The following is a 20210-nucleotide window of genomic DNA, read 5'->3' as shown; positions in this document are numbered from 1 at the left end:
CTGCATGGAGCCTGCTGCACCTTCTGCCTATGTTTCTGCCTCTCTCTGTGTGTCTCCCATGAATAAATAAATAAAATATTTTAAAAACAAATAAGGAGGAGGTGAATGATGAGAACTATGAAATAGAGACCCAGAGTCACACAAAAAGCTGGAAAATGCTGAGACATAAGATAGAAACCCAGAGTCAAAAACCAGGAGTCGAATGTGAGAGGTAAGGGAGTGACAGAGTCAAGAACCAGGAGGTGAATAATGATATGTCAGATTACTAACTTTGAGTCAGAAAACCAAAAAAATGATGAGAGGTAAGAGATAGAGACCCAAAGTCACAGAACCATGAGGAGAATGATAGCATGTAAGATATAGGGACCCAGAGTCAAGAACCAGGAGTACAATGATGAGAGGTAAGAAATAGAGATCCAGGGACACAGAACAAGCAAGAGACAGATCCAAGGTAAGAGATAGACACCCAAATGGATAAAAAAGATGTGGTTTATGTATACAATGGAATATTACTCAGCCATTAGAAATGACAAATCTCCACCATTTGCTTAGACATGGATGGAACTGGAGGATATTATGCTAGTGAAATAAGTCAATCAGAGAAGGACAAATATTATATGGTCTCGTTCATTTGGGGAATATAAAAAATAGTGAAATGAAATAGAGGGGAAGGGGAAGAAATGGGTAGGAAATATCAGAAAGGGAGACAGAACATGGAAGACTCCTAACCCTGGGAAACGAACTAGGGATGGTGGATGAGGAGGAGGGTGGGGGGTGGGGGGGACTGGGGGCGGGCACTGAGGGGGGGCACTTGACGGGATGAGCACAGGATGTTATTCTGTATGTTGGCAAATTGAACACCAACAAAGAATAAATGTATTATTAAAAGAAAGAAATGGCAAATACCCACCATTTGCTTCGATGTGGATGGAACTGGAGGGTATTATGCTGAATGAAATAAGTCAATCGGAGAAGGACAGACATTATATGGTCTCATTCATTTGGGGAATATAAATAATAGTGAAAGGGAATAGAGGGAAAGGGAGAAGAAATGGGCAGAAATATCAGAAAGGGCGACAGAACATGGAAGACTCCTAACTCTGTGAAATGAACTAGGGGTGGTGGATGGGGAGGAGGGTGGGGGGTAGGGGTGAATAGGTGGCGGACACTGAGGGGGGCACTTGATGGGGTGAGCACTGGGTGTTATTCTGTATGTTGGCAAATTGAACACCAATAAAAAATAAATTTATTATTAAAAAAAAGAGATAGACACCCAGCTTTCAGAACCAGGAGGAGATTGATGAGAGGTAAGAGATAGACCCAGGGTCAAAGAGCCAGGAGGAAATGGTGAGAGATAAGAGTTACAGACCCACAGTCATGTAAACAGGAAGAGACAGATGAGAAGTAAGAGATAGAGACTCTGGGTCACAGAACCAGGAGAGAGATGACAGGTAAGAGATGGAGATCCAGAGTCACAGACCAGGAGATTGATGAGAGGTAAGAGATAGAGAGCTAGAGTAAAAGAACCATCAGGAGACAGATCAGAAGTAAGAGATAGAGACCAAGGGTCACGGACACAGGAGGTGAATGATGAGAGGTACGACATGGAGACCCATGGTCACAGAAGCAGGAGCAGATTGGTGACAGTTATTAGATAGAGACCTGGAGTCACACAAAAAAAGGAGAAGAATTTAAGAAGTAAGAGATGGAGACCCAATGTCACAGAACCAAGGGAGACTGATGAGAGGTAAGATATAAAGACCCAGAGTCACAGGGCAGGAGGAGAGAGATAAGAGGTAACAGATGGAGACCCAAAGTCACAGAACCACAGGTGAATAATGAGAGGTAAGAGATAGAGGCACAGAGTTACACAAAAAGGAGGAGAATGTTGAGAAGTAAGAGATAGTGGCCCAGAGTCACAGAAGAGGGAGGAGTAGATGACTGGTAAGAGATAGAGACCAGGAGTCACAAAGCAGGACGATATTGATGAGAGATAAGAGACAGAGACCTAGAGTCCAACAAAAAGGAAGAGAATTTTGAGAAGTAAGATATATATAGAGATACCCAGTGTCACAGAACCAAGGAAGACTAATAAGAGATAGAGACCCGAGTCACACAAGCAGGAGGCAAATGATGAGAGGTAAGAGATAGAGACCCAGAGTTGCAGAGCAAGGAAGAGACAGAAGAAAATTAAGAGAGAAACCCAGGATCACTGAACCAGGAGGAGAGAGATGACAGGTAAGAGAAAGAGACCAAGTCACAGAACCAGGAGGAGATTGATGAGAGAGGTAAGAGATAGAGACCCAGGTAAAAGAAACAGCAGGAGACAGATCAGAGGTAAGAGATAGAGCATGAGGGTACAGAACCAGGAGGTGAATGATGAGAGGTAAGATGGAAACCCAGAGTCAAGAACCAGAAGGTGAATGTTGAGAGGTAAGAGATAGAGACCCAAATCACAGAACCATGAGGTGAATCATGGGATGTAAGAAATAGAAACCCTGGGTCACAGAATGAGGAAGAGATTCATGAGAGGTAAGAGATAGAGACCCAGTATTCAGAACCAGGAAGAGATTCATGAGAGGTAACAGACAGACCCAATGTCACAAACAGGATGAAGTGATGAGAGGTAAGAGTTACAGACCCAACGTTACAGACCCAGGAAGAGACAGATAGGAAATAAGGATTGGGACAAGGGTATAGAACCAGGAGGAGAGAGACAACAATACGAGATAGAGACCCAGAGTTACACACCAGAGGGGAGTTTCACAAGAAGTAAGAGATAAAGAGCCAGGGTAAGGATCCTTGGGTGGCGCAGCGGTTTAGCACCTGCCTTTGGCCCAGGGCACGATCCTGGAGACCCGGGATCGAATCCCACATCGAGCTCCCGGTTCATGGAGCCTGCTTCTCCCTCTGCCTATGTCTCTGCCTCTCTCTCTCTCTCTGTAACTATCATAAATAAATTTAAAAATTTAAAAAAAAGAACCAGGGTAAAACAACCAGGAGAATACAAATCAGAAGTAAGAGATAGAGACTGAGGGTCACAGAACCAGGAGGTGAATGGTGAAATGTAAGAAATGGAGACCGAGGGTCACAGAGCAGGAGGAGATTGGTGAGAGGTATAAGATAGAGACCTAGAGTCACACAAAATGGAGAGGAATTTTGAGAAGCAGAGATAGAGATCCAGAGTTACAAAAAGGCAAGAAGTAAATGAGCATTGGACTTAGAGACCCAGAGTCACAGAGACAAGAGGAGGTTGATGAGGGTAAAAGAAAGAGACCCAGAGTCAAATAACCAGGAGGAGAATTGAGAGATAAGTGATAGACCCAGAGTCACCAGGAAGAGATATGAGAATTAAGAGATAGAGACCCAGAATCACAAAGCAGGAGGACAAGGATGCAAGGTAAGAGATAGGAACCTAGGGTCACTAAGCCAGCAAGAGACAGATACAAGGTAAGAGACAGATACGCTGAGTTCAGAACCAGGAGGAGATCGAAGAAAGGTAAGAAATTGTGACTCAGAGTCAAGGAACCAATAGGAAATGATAAGAGGTAAGAGAGAGAGTATACACACATGCAGACACAGACCGCCATGCCCACACATGCACCTGCACATGCAGCACACACAGGCATACTCTGGCTCCCAAGTACTCACATGCACATAGGACAATGTGCACACATGAGCAGACTTGAGCCCAAACACACACACACACACACACACACACACGTAGACACGCAGAAAAGGGCCTACACCCACACGCAGGCACATGGAGACATGCATACACACCCAGAGGGGCACTAGCACACACACACACACACACGCACAGCTGAGAAGCAGCCCGTTTACTGTCTGTCCCAGGTCACTGTTGTCCAGGAGCAACATTGTGGGGAGGGAGGGGACTCTGCAGGCAGGACACCTGTGAAGGCCAGAGCAGAGCAGCCTGGACCTGAGTGCCCCATGCCTGCTGCCTGCAGCTGCCAGGCCTGCCCCTGGACAGGAGGGGGCAGGGGCAAGGGTGGTGCATGGAACCAAGGCAGGGCCACAGCCCCAGAGAGGAGTGGAGCAGGACAGCACAGACCTGGGAGCTCAGAGCTCAGCCGCCTACTGGGAACGGGGAGGAGAGGAGAGCCATTCTCTTCCCCATGGGTGGCCCAGGCTGGAGACGGGGCCCACCAGCAGCATGGCACTGGTGTAGATGTCAGCGTACAGCCTGGACACCAGCTGGGCGCTGAAGACCCTGCCCCACAGCCTGGGCAGATGAGTAGGGGGATGCCAGGGTGAGCCAGGGCTGTCAGTGGAGTCTTAGCCCAGCATGCTCACCTATGTGCACCTGCCGGGCCTGGCACCACCTGACCTGGGCCCTCAGGGGCAACAGGCTCCCAGGTGGGGCTCTCAGCAATGTGGTTTCTCTCAGAATCACGCGTCCTTCCAGGGAACTGGGTGCTACCCCTCTGCCTCCCACACAGCACCTGTCCCCAGGGACAAGGGCAAGCAGGACAGACTGTGACAGACAGCCCTGAAGGGCAGAGGGGCCGGGCTGGGCCCTGCCTCCCCTAGGCATCACATCCAGGCTTTCTAGGGCCTGGCTCCGTCCCATGCCACCCAGCCCCAGTGGGCAACAACCTCTCTAGGTCTCCCAGGTGAGCTCGAATGTCCCCCCAAGGGCACCAGACCTGCCAGAGACCACCTCCACACAGCCTCCCAGCATGGGAATGCTGGCCCTGGCATCCCGGGTCCAGATGGTGGTAACCTGATGCCCCTCTCTCCAAAACTCTGCACAATATCTCCCAGCACTCACATGGATGAGCTGGGGTGGCACGTGCTCTCAGGTTTACAGGGTTTTTGGGGGGCACCCAGGTCTGCACTGGGTGAAGGTGAGGCATAGACCCAGCCTATCACAGCTCCATACACATCGGTGGCATGTCATCACTAGACAGCTGCCCCGACAGCCCAGAATCCGATGCAAGGGCACCTCCAGAAAGCCACTCTGCAGTCCCCATCCCGTGCTGGGCAACCACAAAACAGATCCACAGCACAGTCCACCTCAACCTCCAGCAGCTACAGAGGACTTGCACAAATAGATAGATGATAGATGTGTGGATAGAGAAAGAAAGAAAGAAAGAAAGAAAGAAAGAAAGAAAGAAAGAAAGAAAGAAAGAAGATGATTGATAGATGATAGATAGATAGATGATAGATAGATAGATAGATAGATAGATAGATAGATAGATAGATGATAGATAATGTTACAAGAGACATGACTCATTTCCTGCCACAAGACCCACCCCCACCTGCCAGGTTCTCAGAGGCCCAGGCCTGGGGGCCTTCCTCCCATCCCCTGGACTGGGGGTCCCTCAGGGCAGCGCTGAGTGTCTCCCTTGTCTGACTGGTGCCCCAGTTCAGGAGACCTGCCTTGTGGACCCCAGCTCGAGGACAACCAGAGCTCGGCTCACACAGGCCCCGGGCACCAGAGACCCCTGCACAGGGGAAGAAGGCATCTGCCCGAGCCTGGGAGGAGGTGTGCCGGTCACCGGTCAGGCGGGGCCAGCAGAGGCCTGTCACATGGGGAGCACAGCCTGAGAGCAGGGCATGGAGGACAGTACCAGGGATGCTACCTTCACATGCCCTCAGGCACCAAGAGGCCACCATGTCAGGTCCCTCTGTCCCTCTCTCTCTCCTTCTCTTATGAACCCAGCACAGTGGGCTGAACGCTGGCACCCAGAGGCTATGTCCACCCTCAATGCCATGGCACCTGTGGATGTGACCTTGTTTGGAAAGGGGTCTTTGCACATCTGATTCAAGTCAATGAGCTTAAGATGAGAAGCTCCAGGCCTACACCCGATGTAGGTGTCCTACAAGACGCACACAAGGAGACACACAGATGCAGAGGAGAAGCCTCATGAAGACAGAGGCAGAGGCCGGAGGGACATGGCCACAACCCGGGGCGTGTGTGGCCCACAGAGGCTGGAAGAGGCAGGAAGGACCCTCCGTGGAGCCTGTGGAGGGGGGCTGTCCTGCCCCCCCCCCAGACCTCAGACATCTGGCCCCCAGAGCTGGGAAGGGAAATTTCTACTGCTCAAGTCCATATGTGGTCCCTGTCACAGCAGCCCCAGGACACTTGCACACGCAGCCAGAAGGGCTTGGCCAAGAGGAGGTTCAGGAGACTCCTGGGTCTTTTCAAGCCACGTGGGCCTAATGCTGTCCAGAGCCCCTGACCCTGCAGGGTGCTGGTCACACAGGGCACATCCCCTTAACCCTGAGGTGGCTGAGTCACCCTGGGGATGGCCACTGACACCTGGAGGGAGCTGGGTCACACTGGGCAGAGGCCCTGATCATGGAGGGCGCTGGGTCAATGTCAGCAGAGTGCACTTCAGACCTGTTTCCTGAGTTCCCAGTGATTTGACAAGTCTACACATCACTCTCTGTCCACATGGAGGGCCGTCAGCCCGTGTCACCCTCATGCCATCCAGCGCCAGCGACTTCCCTGCCAAGCTGCTTTCCCCTTCCCGTCCCTGCATCTGTAACCCTATAACTAGAAGACCGTGCTCTTTCAGAACAGGTTCAGGGCCATAGGTGAGAGAGCAGAAAGGAGTTTCCACACGGCCCAGAGCCCGACCAGGTGCCCAGGTTCACTGTGATTGACAGCTAGCACGGAGTGCTCCGGTGGGTAGGCACGAGGAGCCAGTGCTAATACATCCCGCTGAGGTCAAGGGCACGGCAGACGTGGTGCTCACCGCCCCTGCAGGCCCATCCCGGAGCCCTGGCCCAGGCAGCCCTGCCCCACGTCCCCCACGCAGGCCCTGTCCAAGGTGCTGCCCTGGTCAGTCCTGCTCTGCCAGCTGCTGTCCCCGGGCTCCCCCACCACAGTCTCTGCACAATTCCTTCCTTCCACACAAGAGCCCCTCTGCTCACCTGCTCCTCCCTCGCTCAGCCCTAACACCCTGGCCACCAACCCTCTCACTGTCATAGTCGCCCTCATTTCCTGAAGTTGTGAGCTAGAATGAGACAGCACGGAGCCTTCTCTAGCTGCCCCCTCCCTTGGCACACAGAGTTGGTATGGGACCCACAGGTGCCCACAGGGCCGACTCCAGGGTGGGATCGAGGGATGCAGGTGTGTTGGGGGCTTGACCATGAGAGCCCTGCTGCACTTCACACATGATTCCTGCCTAAAAGGCTTGTGCAGTTTGTGTGGACACCCTGGACGGGGCTGCAGCACAGGCTCAGGGCAGGCAGTCAAAGCCCCTGCTCTTCAGACATGTGGGGGTCCCCTGATGGCAACCACACAGGCTCCCAGAGCAGGGACGTGCGGGGGTAGGTCAGGCCAGCCCAACAGGTTCCCAGCTCAGCTTCAGAGGCCACAGGGAGACCAGCTGAGGCTGCGATATGACCTGGGCTGGCTGTGGGGACCCAGATAGGCCATCCTCCAAACTCCCCACGTTAAGGTAGATTATTTCTGTCTCCCTTTCTGATATCTTGCCACCATGGATGGCGACAGGGCAGACGGCATTCTCCTGGGAGGACAGGACAGGGCCCAGGGCTACAGCCACTCTGCTCACTGGCCAGGGCACAGAGAGGAGCCCACCAGGGTTGGGTTCCCTGAGGACCCAGGGACGGCTGGTGGCTCTGGGCAGTAGGGACCAAGCTTCAGGCATATACCTGCAGGAGCTTGAGAGCAGACAGCAGCACATGGGGCCGTCCCGGGGCTCCTGGGTTAACCCCTAGGGCCTCTGGGCACCCACCATACTCCACCCACACACACCCACATGAGCAGACCTTGACCATGTCCAGACTCCCCCCAGACTCTGTAACACAGAAAGCGCCCAGAAGAAAAGGGAACTTCAGGATGCTGGCCAGGCCATTGGTTTCAATGCTGTTGTTAATCTTCCCAGGGCTGCTGGGACCTAGGAAGCAGGGCTGTGGGCACAGAGCTCAGCCACAAGGAGCCCCAGGGGGGTTTCGTCAGAGCAGGGATGGGGCAGGCTGCAGGGGGACCAAGGCTACAGAAAAGCCACCTCCACAGCCCGGCCCGAGATGAGTGGAGTGTGCTCGGAGCCAGGACAGAGGGAGGGAGTTGGGGCAGTAGAACCAGCCACAGGACCTGAGGAGACACCAGGCCCTCAGGACCCATGGAGGCAGCAGCAGCTGAGCTGGCAATGGGGAGGGCAGGCTGCCCGCAGGCCTACGTGATATCCCAGGAACACATCGGTCGAGTGCGACGGGACGAGCACATCCAGCCACCATGGGTGGATGCACGACACACTGATAGCTGGGGAAGGACCTGGACCATCAAGGAACATGACGGGCCCGGTGGGCAGGAGCCTGAGGGCCGTGCTTCATCACACCTGCCGGGGTCCAGGCCTAGACTGCATGAGCCACTGAAGGAGCAATGTCTAGATGGACAGGTGGGTCCCAGGTGAGGACGTGGGGGGGCTACTCACCAGAGGAGGGGAAGACACCCCAGGAAGCCCAGGGCCTGTCCAGGTTAAGGAAGCAGCTCATGCCCCCGGGAGGGTCACAGGTGAGGACCGAGCAGCCCTGATCTGCATCAGATGAGCAGAGGTGAGTTGGAGTGGAGCAGGTGGACCAGCATAGGCTCACAGGACCCAGAACCCAGGTCAGCAGAGGGGCTGAGGGGCGGATCCACATGGACAGGAGCTCAGGGGTGAGGGTAGGATCCAATCCGGGACACGGGGGGGGAGGAATGCAGGACAGGGGCAGACCTGGAACACACAGAGACTGGGGTGCAGCTAATGGAGCTCTGGGGACAGATCCTAGGACAGGAGGGCAGGAGTGCCCGTGTCTGTGAGATCCTGGGACCAGGAGAGAGTATCCCTGGGTGAGCAGGAGCCACGGGGGGCAGCACGAGCAGAGGGCAGCCCCCAGAACTCAGGGAGCAGGGGAGCTGGTGCAGGTGAGCAGGGGCAGGTGGGGAGCAGGAGGGAGAGGGGTCACCCCAGGAGCTTAGGGAGCAGGGGATCTGGTGCAGGGGAGCAGGGCAGCTGGGATGCAGGAGGTGCAGGAGTCACCCAAGAGGCCTAGAGAGCAGGGGAACAGGTGCAAGGGAGCAGGTCAGGTGGGGAGCAGGAGGGTCAGGAGTTGGCTCAGGAGCTCAGGGAGCAGGGGAGAAGGGGCAGGGGAGCAGGGGCAGCAGGGGAGCCAGAGAGCCAGAGGTCACCCCAGGATCTCAGGGAGAAGAAGAGCTGGGTGCAGGGGAGCAGCATATGGGGAGCAGGAGGTGCAGGGGTCACCCCAGGGGCCCAGGGAGCAAGGGAGCTGGTGCAGGTGAACAGGGAAGGTGGGGGAGCAGGAGGGGCAGGGTTCACCGCACGAGGTCAGCGAGCAGGGGAGTTGCTACTGTTGAACCAAGCAGGTAGGGAGCAGGAGGTGCAGGGGTCACCCCAGTATCTCAGGGAGCAGGCGAGCTGTTGCAGGTAAACAGGGCAGGTGGGGGAGCAGGAGCAGCAGGGGGCACCCCAGAAACTCAGAGAGCAGGGGAGCTGGTAGAGGGTAGCAGGGCATGTGGATAGAAAGAGAGGCAGGGGTCACCCCACGAGTTCAGCGAGTAGGGGAGCTACTATGGTAGAGCAGGGCAGGTAGGGAGAAAGACATACAGGGGTCACAACAGGACCTCAGGGAGCAGGGAAGCTGGTGCAGTGGAGCAGGGCAGGTGGGGGAGCAGGAGGGGCAAGGGTCACCCAGGAGCTCAGAGAGCAGGGGAGCTGTTGCAGGTGAACAGGGCAGGTGGGGAGCCAGAGAGGCAGGGGTCACCCCAGAAGCTCAGGGAGCTGGGGAGCTAGTACAGGGGAGCAGGACACGTGGGGGAACAGAAGGTGCATGGGTCACCCCAGGAGCCCAGGCAGCAGGGAGCTGGTGCAGGTGTGCAGGTGAGGTCTGAGGAACAGGAGGGTGGGGTCACCTGAGGATCCCAGGGCCCAGGGGGATATGCTGCAGGTGAGCAGGGGCAAGTGGGGGAGCAGGAGGGAGAGAGGTCACCCCAGGAGCTTAGGGAGCAGGGGAGCTGGTGCAGAGGAGCAGGGTAGGTGGGGTGCAGGAGGGGCAGGGGTCACCCAAAAGGCCTAGGGAATAGGGGAGCAAGTGCAGGAGAGAGATCAGGTGGGGAGCCAGAAGGACAGGGGTCGCCTCAGGAGCTCAGGGAGCAGGGGAGCTGGTGCAGGAAAACAGGGGCAGCAGGGGAGCAAGAGAGCCAGGGGTCACCCCAGGATCTCAGGGAGAAGAACAGCTGGGTGCGGGGAGCAGGGGCAGGTGGGGAGCAGGAGGTGCAGGGGTCACTCCAGGAACCCAGGGAGAAGGGAGCTGGTGCAGGGGAGCAGGGCAGGAGGGGAACAGGAGGGTCAGGGGTCACCCGAGGAGCTCAGGCAGCATGGGAGCTGGTGCAGGGGAGCAGAGCAGATGGGGTGCAGAAGGGGCAGGGGTCACCCCAGAAGCCCAGGGAGCGGGTGCAGGTGAGCAGGGGCAGGAAGGGAGCAGGAGGTGCAGGGGTCACCTTAGGAGCCCAGGGAGAAGGGAGCGGGTGCAGTGGGGCAGGGCAGTAGGGGAGCAGGAGGGTCAGGGGTCACCCCAGGAGCTCAGGCAGCAGGGAACTAGTGCAGGAGAGCAGGGCATGTGGGGTGCAGGAGGGGCAGGGGCCACCCCAGGAGCCCAGGGAGCAGGGAGCTAGTGCAGGGGAGCAAGTCAGGTGGGGAGTAGGAGGGGCAGGGGTCACCCGAGGAGCCTAGGCAGCAGGGAAGCCGGTGCAGATGAGCAGGGCAGGTGGGGGAGCAGGAGGGTCAGGGGTCACCCCAGGAGCTCAGGCAGCAGGGAACTAGTGCAGGGGAGCAGGGCAGGTGGGGTGCAGGAGGGTCAGGGGTCACCCCAGGAGCCCAGGAGCAGGGAGCTAGTGCAGGGGAGCAGGGCAGGTGGGGAGTAGGAGGGGCAGGGGTCACCCCAGGAGCCCAGGAGCAGGGAGCTAGTGCAGGGGAGCAGGGCAGGTGGGGAGTAGGAGGGGCAGGGGTCACCCCAGGAGCCTAGGCAGCAGGGGAGCTGGTGCAGATGAGCAGGGCAGGTGGGGGAGTGGGAGGGGCAGGGGTCACCCCAGGAACCTAGGCAGCAGGGGAGCAGGTGCAGGAGAGCAGGGCAGGTGGGGAGCAGGAGGGAAGGGATCAACCCAGGAGCACAGGCAGAAGGTGAGCTGGTGCAGGGGAGCAGGGGTAAGTGGGGGTGCAGGTGGTTCACGGGTCTCCCCAGGGTCTCAGGGAACAGGGGAGCGGGTGCAGGTGAGCAAGGCAGTAGGGGTGCAGGAGGGGGAGGGGTCACCCCAGGAGCCCAGGGAGAGGGGAGAGGGTGCAGATGAGCAGGGCAGGTGGGGGAGCAGGGGGCCAGGGGTCACCCCAGGAGCCCAGGGAGAAGGGAGGGGGTGCAGGGGAGCAGGGCAGGTGGGGAGCAGGAGGTGCAGGGGTCACCCCAGGATCTCAGGGAGCAGGGGAGCAGGTGCAGGGGAGTAGGGTAGGTCGGGAGCAGGAGGGGCAGGGGTGCGCTCAGATCTCAGCTCAGCAAGACCCAGGAACATGCCCCTTCTCAGAGGCCCAGAGGGGCAGGGAGGTACCGCCTTGTTCCAGAATCTCAGCGCCGAGGCCTGAGCGCCCAGCGGGGCTGGACTGGGTGGCGGCTGAGCCAGCGCCGCCCGCGCAGGGGTTGAGAGTCGGGGCAGCTGAGCCTCCTGGACCTAGGGAGTGTGAGGCGGTGAGGTCGGGTGGGGAGCAAAGCCTCGCCAAGGCCTTGGGGCCCAGGGAAAAGGGGGGCCACTCTAGGAAGGAGGGAGCCACCGGTTTCCACTCAGGGCAGCAGCATGTTTCTGCAGGCCCCTGAGACCCGCCCGGGAGGGCGGGTCATGGCCAGCCGTGTCCCGGGGTGCAGGGCCAAGGATCCAGAGGCAGGAGAACAAGGGGCCCGTGGGGAGCCCCAGGCAGGGCTGCCAGCCGTGGTGGGCATGCGAGGGCAGTTTAAGGGCCCTGAGCTGAGCAGCGGGGCCCAGGTCCAAGGGAACAAGCCGGCGGGTGGCGGCATCTGAGCTGCAGCCTACTTGCTGTCACCATGCAGGAGGGGACAGCCAGGGCAGGGCCGCGCTCCCTCCCACCCCGAGGGGCGCACAGGCTCAGGGCAACCCTGGGTGCGGGAGGCCAGTGGGAGCTGCCCAGGCCCCAGAGCAGGAGTGGAAAAGGCCGGGGCCAAGGCAGGAGCTGCCCTGAGGGACATCAGGATGCCATGCCTGGAAGGCCTGGGGCAGTCCCGACGGCTTGGGCAGAGACGGGATCCGGGGCCCGGGTGCTTCGGATCGGGGCTGCCACAGAGGCCGTGGTCAGGTGGGGCAGCCAGAGAAAACCTGAGTGGGGACCCAGGGGCCGAGGCCCTGGGAACGTGATCCAGGTGGTCACCCAGCACTGACCAGGCCGATGAGTCCAGGTTCTGTGGCCACAGAGAGCTGGGCTGCACGCCTAGTGTGCAGACTCCCTGAAGCATGTGGGTGTGGTGCCCAGAGCCACCCCAGGCCCGGCACCCCTGAGACCCTGGGGGTCTCACAGCCTCCTCTCTTGCAGCCTCCACCACGGCCCCCTCGGTTTTCCCACTGGCCCCCAGCTGCGGGTCCACTTCCGGCTCCACGGTGGCCCTGGCCTGCCTGGTGTCAGGCTACTTCCCCGAGCCTGTAACTGTGTCCTGGAATTCCGGCTCCTTGACCAGCGGTGTGCACACCTTCCCGTCCGTCCTGCAGTCCTCAGGGCTCTACTCCCTCAGCAGCATGGTGACAGTGCCCTCCAGCAGATGGCCCAGTGAGACCTTCACCTGCAACGTGGTCCACCCGGCCAGCAACACTAAAGTAGACAAGCCAGGTGAGACGTCGGGCCTCAGAGAGGGGTCCACTCGGGGACAGGCCAGGTCAGCTGTCCCTCCTGGACCCATGTCACCAGGGAGTCACCTCAGTGTCCCCGCCCTCAAGGCCTCCCCTTTCTGGGAAGTTGTCCTCTGGGCGTGGCTGCCTGGTCCAGATGACCACAAGCTGCATTCCCCACTGCATTCCTGGGGCCCATTGGGTGCCACTGGTCGGGAATCCCCTCATGAGCTGGCCTGACCTAAGTTCACCCCATGACCTGTGCACACCCCACGCTCCCAATAACCCCCAGTCTGCTCTCTCTGCAGTGTTCAATGAATGCAGATGCACTGATACACCCCCATGCCCAGGTGAGTCAGCAGGGCCCCGCTCTGCACCCCAAGAAGATGGTGTACATCCAGGCACAGCCTTGTGGGCTAATGGGTGCTCAAGAGGAAGTCACCCAAATGCTGACCCTAACTGTCTCCCATTCCAGTCCCTGAACCTCTGGGAGGGCCTTCGGTCCTCATCTTTCCCCCGAAACCCAAGGACATCCTCAGGATTACCCGAACACCCGAGGTCACCTGTGTGGTGTTAGATCTGGGCCGTGAGGACCCTGAGGTGCAGATCAGCTGGTTCGTGGATGGTAAGGAGGTGCACACAGCCAAGACGCAGTCTCGTGAGCAGCAGTTCAACGGCACCTACCGTGTGGTCAGCGTCCTCCCCATTGAGCACCAGGACTGGCTCACAGGGAAGGAGTTCAAGTGCAGAGTCAACCACATAGACCTCCCATCTCCCATCGAGAGGACCATCTCTAAGGCCAGAGGTGGGCAGCAGGGCAGAGGGGCTGCAGGGAAGGAGATCTCCCCTGTAGGGTCCAGTCCTCCACCCTGATAGTGACCATCTGTGCTGACCCTTTACCCCGCAGGGAGGGCCCATAAGCCCAGTGTGTATGTCCTGCCACCATCCCCAAAGGAGTTGTCATCCAGTGACACAGTCAGCGTCACCTGCCTGATAAAAGACTTCTACCCACCTGACATTGATGTGGAGTGGCAGAGCAATGGACAGCAGGAGCCTGAGAGGAAGCACCGCATGACCCCGCCCCAGCTGGACGAGGACGGGTCCTACTTCCTGTACAGCAAGCTCTCTGTGGACAAGAGCCGCTGGCAGCAGGGAGACCCCTTCACATGTGCGGTGATGCATGAAACTCTACAGAACCACTACACAGATCTATCCCTCTCCCATTCTCCGGGTAAATGAGCAACACGCCCGGCACCCAGCAAGCCCCCCACCCTTGGCTCTCAGGATCCCCTGAGGACACCTGAGCCCCTGTCCCTGTGTACATAACCCTGGGTAGGCACCCATCATGAAATAAAGCACCCAGCACTGCCCTGGGCCCTGCACGCTGTCATGGTTCTTTCCGAGGTAGATCTCGGGACACCTGGGCCCTGGGTGGTACGGGCAGGCCAGCTCTGAGTCTAAGGTGTCACCATTGGTGGGTGAGCTCTGCACCTTGAGTGGGGAGGGCTGCACAGGCTGCCACAACATGGGGCCAGGAGCTGCCTGAGGCTGGGGAGCGCACTTTGCCAGAAGTCCAGCCCCTGTGGGCCCTCAATCCAGCCAGAAGCTAACCAGGGCTGGGGTGTGTGGACAGGGACGGCAGTAGTTCTCCCCTCCAGGGCCCCTCAGGGAAATGAACACACAGACATTCCCACCTCTGTATCGAGTTGTGGGACACTGTGCACAACCCTGGGCTCCCTGTTCCCTGGGCCTGCAGAGAGCTCTGCTTGGTAGCTCTGTGTCAATGCAGTAGCCATGCCTGTAGCCTCCCATCAAGAGGGGACAGGCCCTGTTTGCCCTCAGACACGACACTCCATCCATGTACAGTCCCCCACCCTGCCTCCAGTGAGGAGGTCCCACCTGAGTTCATCCCCCCTGGGGCCAGGCCTGTCCACTCATGGGGACGCTCACCCCATGCCCCAGTGGGGCAGAGGCAGGTGGCCCTGTGCCCAGGGGAGGGACCATTGGAGACATCCACATGGACACTGAAAACAAAGCCATCATGCTGAGCACCTCTACCTTCTCTCTCTCTCTCTCCTCTCCTCTCTCTCTCTCTCTCTCTCTCTCTCTCTCTCTCTCACACACACACACACACACACACACACACAGACCTTATACCCTGGTCCTCACACAGGACCAACTGCAGTGCCCAGAGCAGAGCCAGTCTTGGGAACCCTCACCATGGACAACACCCTGGTCCCCACCCCTCCAACACCCATCATCTGCTCAGCAGCTCATCCACACACTGACCACACTGACCTGCCCTCCTCTGCCCCAGGGAACCTACACCCCCTCTTGACGTGCACAAAACCCCCACAACCCAGCTTATCCTGATGCTCCCACCCACTTGTTCACTAGGGACACTCCCTGTCACTCTAGGCCCTTCCCTGGGCTCCGCTGACCCTCCCACAAGGGCCTGGCCCCAGGGCAAGAGGAGGTGGGCACCCTTCTCCCCACAGGGTCCCAGCACAGGACAGAGCAGAGAGGGTGCGGGTCCCCCACCGGCCTGGCCCAAGCGGTAGGGATGGGGTGCTGAGGCTGGCACCCAAGGTTGCAGAGGGCTGTGACTGTCCCTCAGGGAATCAGCCCCTCAGGCATGCATGAGATTAACCACCCCCTTCCTGTCCAGAGCTGATCCTGGATGACAGCTGTGCTGAGGACCAGGACGGGGAGCTGGACGGACTGTGGACCACTATCACAATCTTCATCACCCTCTTCCTGCTCAGTGTGTGCTATAGCGCCACTGTCACCCTCTTCAAGGTGGGCACACCTGTACTCTCCCTGGACTATGGCTCACTGTCCCATCGCTGTCTCCACCATGTCCCCACATTGACCACACACAGAACACATGCTTATCCCACACTGTGGCACGTTGTCTCCTTGCTGTCTCCTCAGTGTCCTCTTCCTATTGGAACAATGTTCTCTCACTGTCCCATGACTGTCCCCTCACTATCTACTCACTATCACCTCACTGTGCCCTCACTGTCTCCTCACTGTCCACATACTGTCTATTCAATGTCTCCTCTGTGTCTCCTCACTTTCTCTTCACTATCTCCTTGCAGTCCTGTCACTGTCTCCTCACTGTCCCCTCATTGTCCCACACTATCTCCTCACAGTCTCCTCATTGTACCTTCCCTGTCTCCTTAATGTTCCCTCATTGTACCCTTTCTGTTCCTCACTGTCGCCTATCTCAACACTGATCTCTCTGTCTCCTCACTGTCCCCTCATTGTCTCTTTACAGTCTCCTCACTGTCCCTCATTGTCCCATCACTGTCGCATCATTGTCCCATCACTGTCCCCACAATGTCCCCAAAATGTCCCCACAATGTCTCCTCACTATCCCCTCCTTGTACCCTCGCTGTCTCCTCACTGTCCTCTCACTATCCCTTTATTGTCCCCTCACAGTCCCCTGTTGCCTCACTGTCTCCTTACTGTCCCAACGATGTCCTGTCAGTCTCCTCATTGTCCCCTCATTGTCCCGTTGTTGTCTCCACACTGTTCTCACACTGTCATCACTGTCTCCTCTCTGTCCCCACACGGTCTCCATACTGTCTCCTGTCTCCTCACAGTCTCTTCACAGCCCTTTCACATCCCCTCACTGCCTCCTCACTATCTCCTCACTATCCTTCACTGTCTCCTCACAGTGTTCTTACTGTTCCCTGCACTGTCCCCACAATGTTTCTTCACTATCCCCTCACTATCCCCACACTATCTCATCACTGTCTACACACAATACCCACACTGTGCCCTATCTATCCGTCATGGTCCCTCACTGTCGACACAATTTCCCCACACAGACCCCTCACTGTACCCACACTGTCTCCTTATTGTCCTCTCACAGTCACTTCACATCCCCTTCACATCCCCTCACTGTAGTTGCAATCCTCTCACTGTCCTTCACTGTCTCCTCACTGTGCCCACAATGTCTCTTTACTACACCGTCATTGTCGCCACACTGCCCCTTACTATCTTAACACTGTCTCATCACTGTCCACACACGATACCCACACTGTGCCCTATCTATCCCTCATGGTCCCTCCTATCCACACAGTGTCCCCACACAGACTCTTCAGTGTCCCCTACTCTCTCCTCACTGGTCTCTCACTGTCTCCTCACTATCTCCACAATGTCACTCACTGTGCCCATGAAGTCTCATCACTATCTCCTCACTATCTCCTCACTACCCCCACACGGTCCCTTCTCTGTCCCACCCATGTCCTCTCACTGTCTGCTCCCTCTCCCACACACTGTCCCTTCCAGGATCCCCTCACATTACCTAGCCTTGGGGGCAGGAGCTTGGTCATGGAGGGAGGCGGTCTGTGGAGGTCCAAGCCAAGCTCACACCCTCCCCTCCATGATGCAGGTGAAGTGGATCTTCTCGTCAGTGGTGGAGCTGAAGCGGTCAATTATCCCTGACTACAGGAACATGATCGGAGAGGGGGCTTAGGGCCAGCCCTCTGGGAAGGATGTCCAGCACTGCCCTAGATCCAATGCGGGATCCAGGTGCCTCAATCTGGGTCACTCAGCCTGCTTCCAGGCCTGCTCCTATGCCCTCTTACCTCACCAAGCTCTGACCTCACAGTCATCTTGGGCCTGCACCTCTATCATCTGGCCTCGTGGCCACCATGGGCTGTCCCTGCCCCCTGGCCCACTGTCTGGAGAATCAAGAGAACACCAAGAATGCCCCCAACCTGAGCTGATGGACACCTGCTGGTCCCTCCTAGCAGCCACCAACATATGCCTTGGGCCATGTGGACACTGAGGCATCAGGCAGTATGGCCCTCGGGGATGGCCCCTAGGTAGACCAGCACATTGATCCCCCAAGAGGCAGACGGCTGTGAGTCCAGTGTCTATCTGGGCAGGGTATGGCCTCTGTTAACACCCCGTCCAGACCAGGCTCCAGAATGCAGGATGTCCCCAGACAGGCACATTCTGGCACGTCGAGAGGAAGCCATGGGATGCTGTCACCCAATGGGGAAACCCCTGATATATTGCTAATGGTCAACCAGGTCTTCTCCACCAGAGGAGGAGGGCCTGGGCCTGAGGCTGTTGCAGGAGCCCCACAGCTGCTAGACAACAACACTTGGGGAAGCAGTGATGTCACCCAGACACCCCTCCTGGAGAGGGGCATGCTGACCTGGTCCCAGGCAGGGGGGACACAGGCTCCATGGACAGAGCTGGAGGGTCCTGAGAGGCCAAGGCAGCAGACCCAGCCCACTCTGTCCTGTGGCCTGGACCTGAGTCCCATGGGGCAGGAACTCCTGCTAGCTCGCAGTTCCAGGGAGTAACAGGGGTCAGAGAGAGAGCCTACAGCTATGGGTAATGGCCAGAGAACCCCTAGGCCTGGATCTCTGCCTGTCCTGGAGCTAGTGCCAGGTGGGAGCCCCTACGTGGCCTCAGATGGCCATGCCAGGGAGGAGAAACAGAGCCCCTGTGCCCCCTGGGAGAGAATGTGCAGGGATCATGCAATGAAAGCCACTCTTGTAGCTTGGCTAGCTTGTTTTAATCTCTTTACATTTCTGGAGCTCATTAATTTCTATTACTGTTTCTTTCTTTTCTTAAAGACAATAAAATCTTTAAAAATTCCAGAAATCACTGGAGAAAATCTTCCTATGTTCATGGGCAGGTGAAATCCACAGCCATGCCACACCATGCATTGGCTCCCTCCAGCCATGGAAGTCGGATGGGGAGCAGACCCAGCCTGGGGCTGGAGGCACAGTGGCTGCCCGCCCTGGCTGTGGACAGAGCAAAGGGCATGTGTTGGGTGTGTATTAGTCAGTGCAGGTTTCTAGACAAATACCCCATTCTGGCAGCTTAAACCACATGCATTTATGCTTTCACAGTCCTAGTAGCCAGCAGTGAGAGATGCAGGATTCACAGGGCCCCTCCCCGTGTCCTCCCTGGCTGACCTCCTGTGCTGCCTGTATCATGACACCTGCTCTTACAAGGACAGGAGTCCATATGGAGGACCAGCAATGTTGATGGGGCTAATGACCTCCTTTCACCTTGCTACCTCTCAAAGAACCCATCTCAAATGCAGCCACATTCTGAGGTCCTGGGTCAGGGCACAAGACTTTAATCTGAGGGACACATTTAGGCCAACACAGGCCGGTTGGGTTGAGGCACGAGGACCAGATGGGATCGCTGATGAAGGCCAGGCCAGGCGAGGCCATGGAGAGAGCATTGGCAAAGGTAAGCAAAGGAGGATGCCAGTCAAGTGATCAGGGCACTGGGTCAAGAGAGACCCTCAGGGGATGTCGTGTGAACTTCACCTGGGGAGAGAGTGACTGTTTTTTCCAGGTAAACGAGGAGTGGGGGCAGGCAGTGTGCCAATGAAGACTCAGGAAGGGTTGGTCACACGCAGGTCTACTTAGGCCACGGATCCAGGGCCAGTGATTACGGAGTTGAGATTCTGTCCTTGTGGTGACTGGAAGGTCTCAGGTCCAAGAGAGATGCACCTGGATTGTAGGGGACACACACGACTCAGAGGCAGAGGCAGGACCACACCTACTAGCCTTCCCCAGTAAAATCTCCAGGGAAGTTAGGCAGGGTCATTGGCAGCATTGGGCTTTCCCAGGCCAGCATGAGGCTGAGAGGCCAGGAGCCAAGCCACTGTCTGTTCTGCTCGACTCTGAGTCTGCAATAAAAAAATACACAAAAAAAAATCTCAGAAATAAAATCTCAGATGATGAATCCTAGTCAAGTGTAAGATAAGCTAGAAACCTAACTTTCAACAATAATTCAAAACTTGGAAAGTGATGCTCTACTGGGTGATATGCTATATGTTGGCAAATTGAACGCGAATAAAAAAAGAAGAATGTGATTCTTGAGGTGTGGTTGGTACTATCCCAAGAGATAGTAATCTTTATTTTTTATAATAAATTTATTTTTTATTGGTGTTCAATTTGACAACATACAGAATAACACCCAGTGCTCATCCCGTCAAGTTCCCCCCTCAGTGCCCGTCACCCACTCACACCCCCCCGCCCTCCTCCCCTTCCACCACCCCTAGTTCATTTCCCAGAGTTAGGAGTCTTTATGTTCTGTCTCCCCTTCTAATATTTCCCACACATTTCTTCTCCTTTCCCTTATATTCCCTTTCACTATTATTTATATTCCCCAAATGAATGAGAACATACACTGTTTGTCCTTCTCCAATTGACTTATTTCACTCAGCATAATACCCTCCAGTTCCATCCACGTTGAAGCAAATGGTGGGTATTTGTCATTTCTAATGGCTGAGGGATATTCTATTGTATACATAAACCACATCTTCTTTATCCATTCATCTTTC

General features: G+C 56.8%; 1 gene segment (V, D, J or C); it reads left to right on the top strand.

Annotated features, from left to right (window-relative positions):
- The window catches only part of LOC112658006 (immunoglobulin heavy constant gamma 2-like), a 35652-nt gene extending 21393 nt beyond the window's left edge, over positions 1–14259 (top strand). The window contains 3 exon segments of the C gene segment in view: positions 13186–13227; positions 13353–13682; positions 13785–14259. Of these exon segments, the coding sequence occupies positions 13186–13227; positions 13353–13682; positions 13785–14116 (704 nt within the window).
- Positions 14260–20210: the final 5951 nt, after the last annotated feature.

Source organism: Canis lupus, chromosome 8 (assembly GCF_003254725.2).
Source record: "Canis lupus dingo isolate Sandy chromosome 8, ASM325472v2, whole genome shotgun sequence".
Classification (NCBI taxonomy): Eukaryota; Metazoa; Chordata; class Mammalia; order Carnivora; family Canidae; genus Canis; species Canis lupus.
This window is presented reverse-complemented; position numbering and strand designations above follow the sequence as displayed.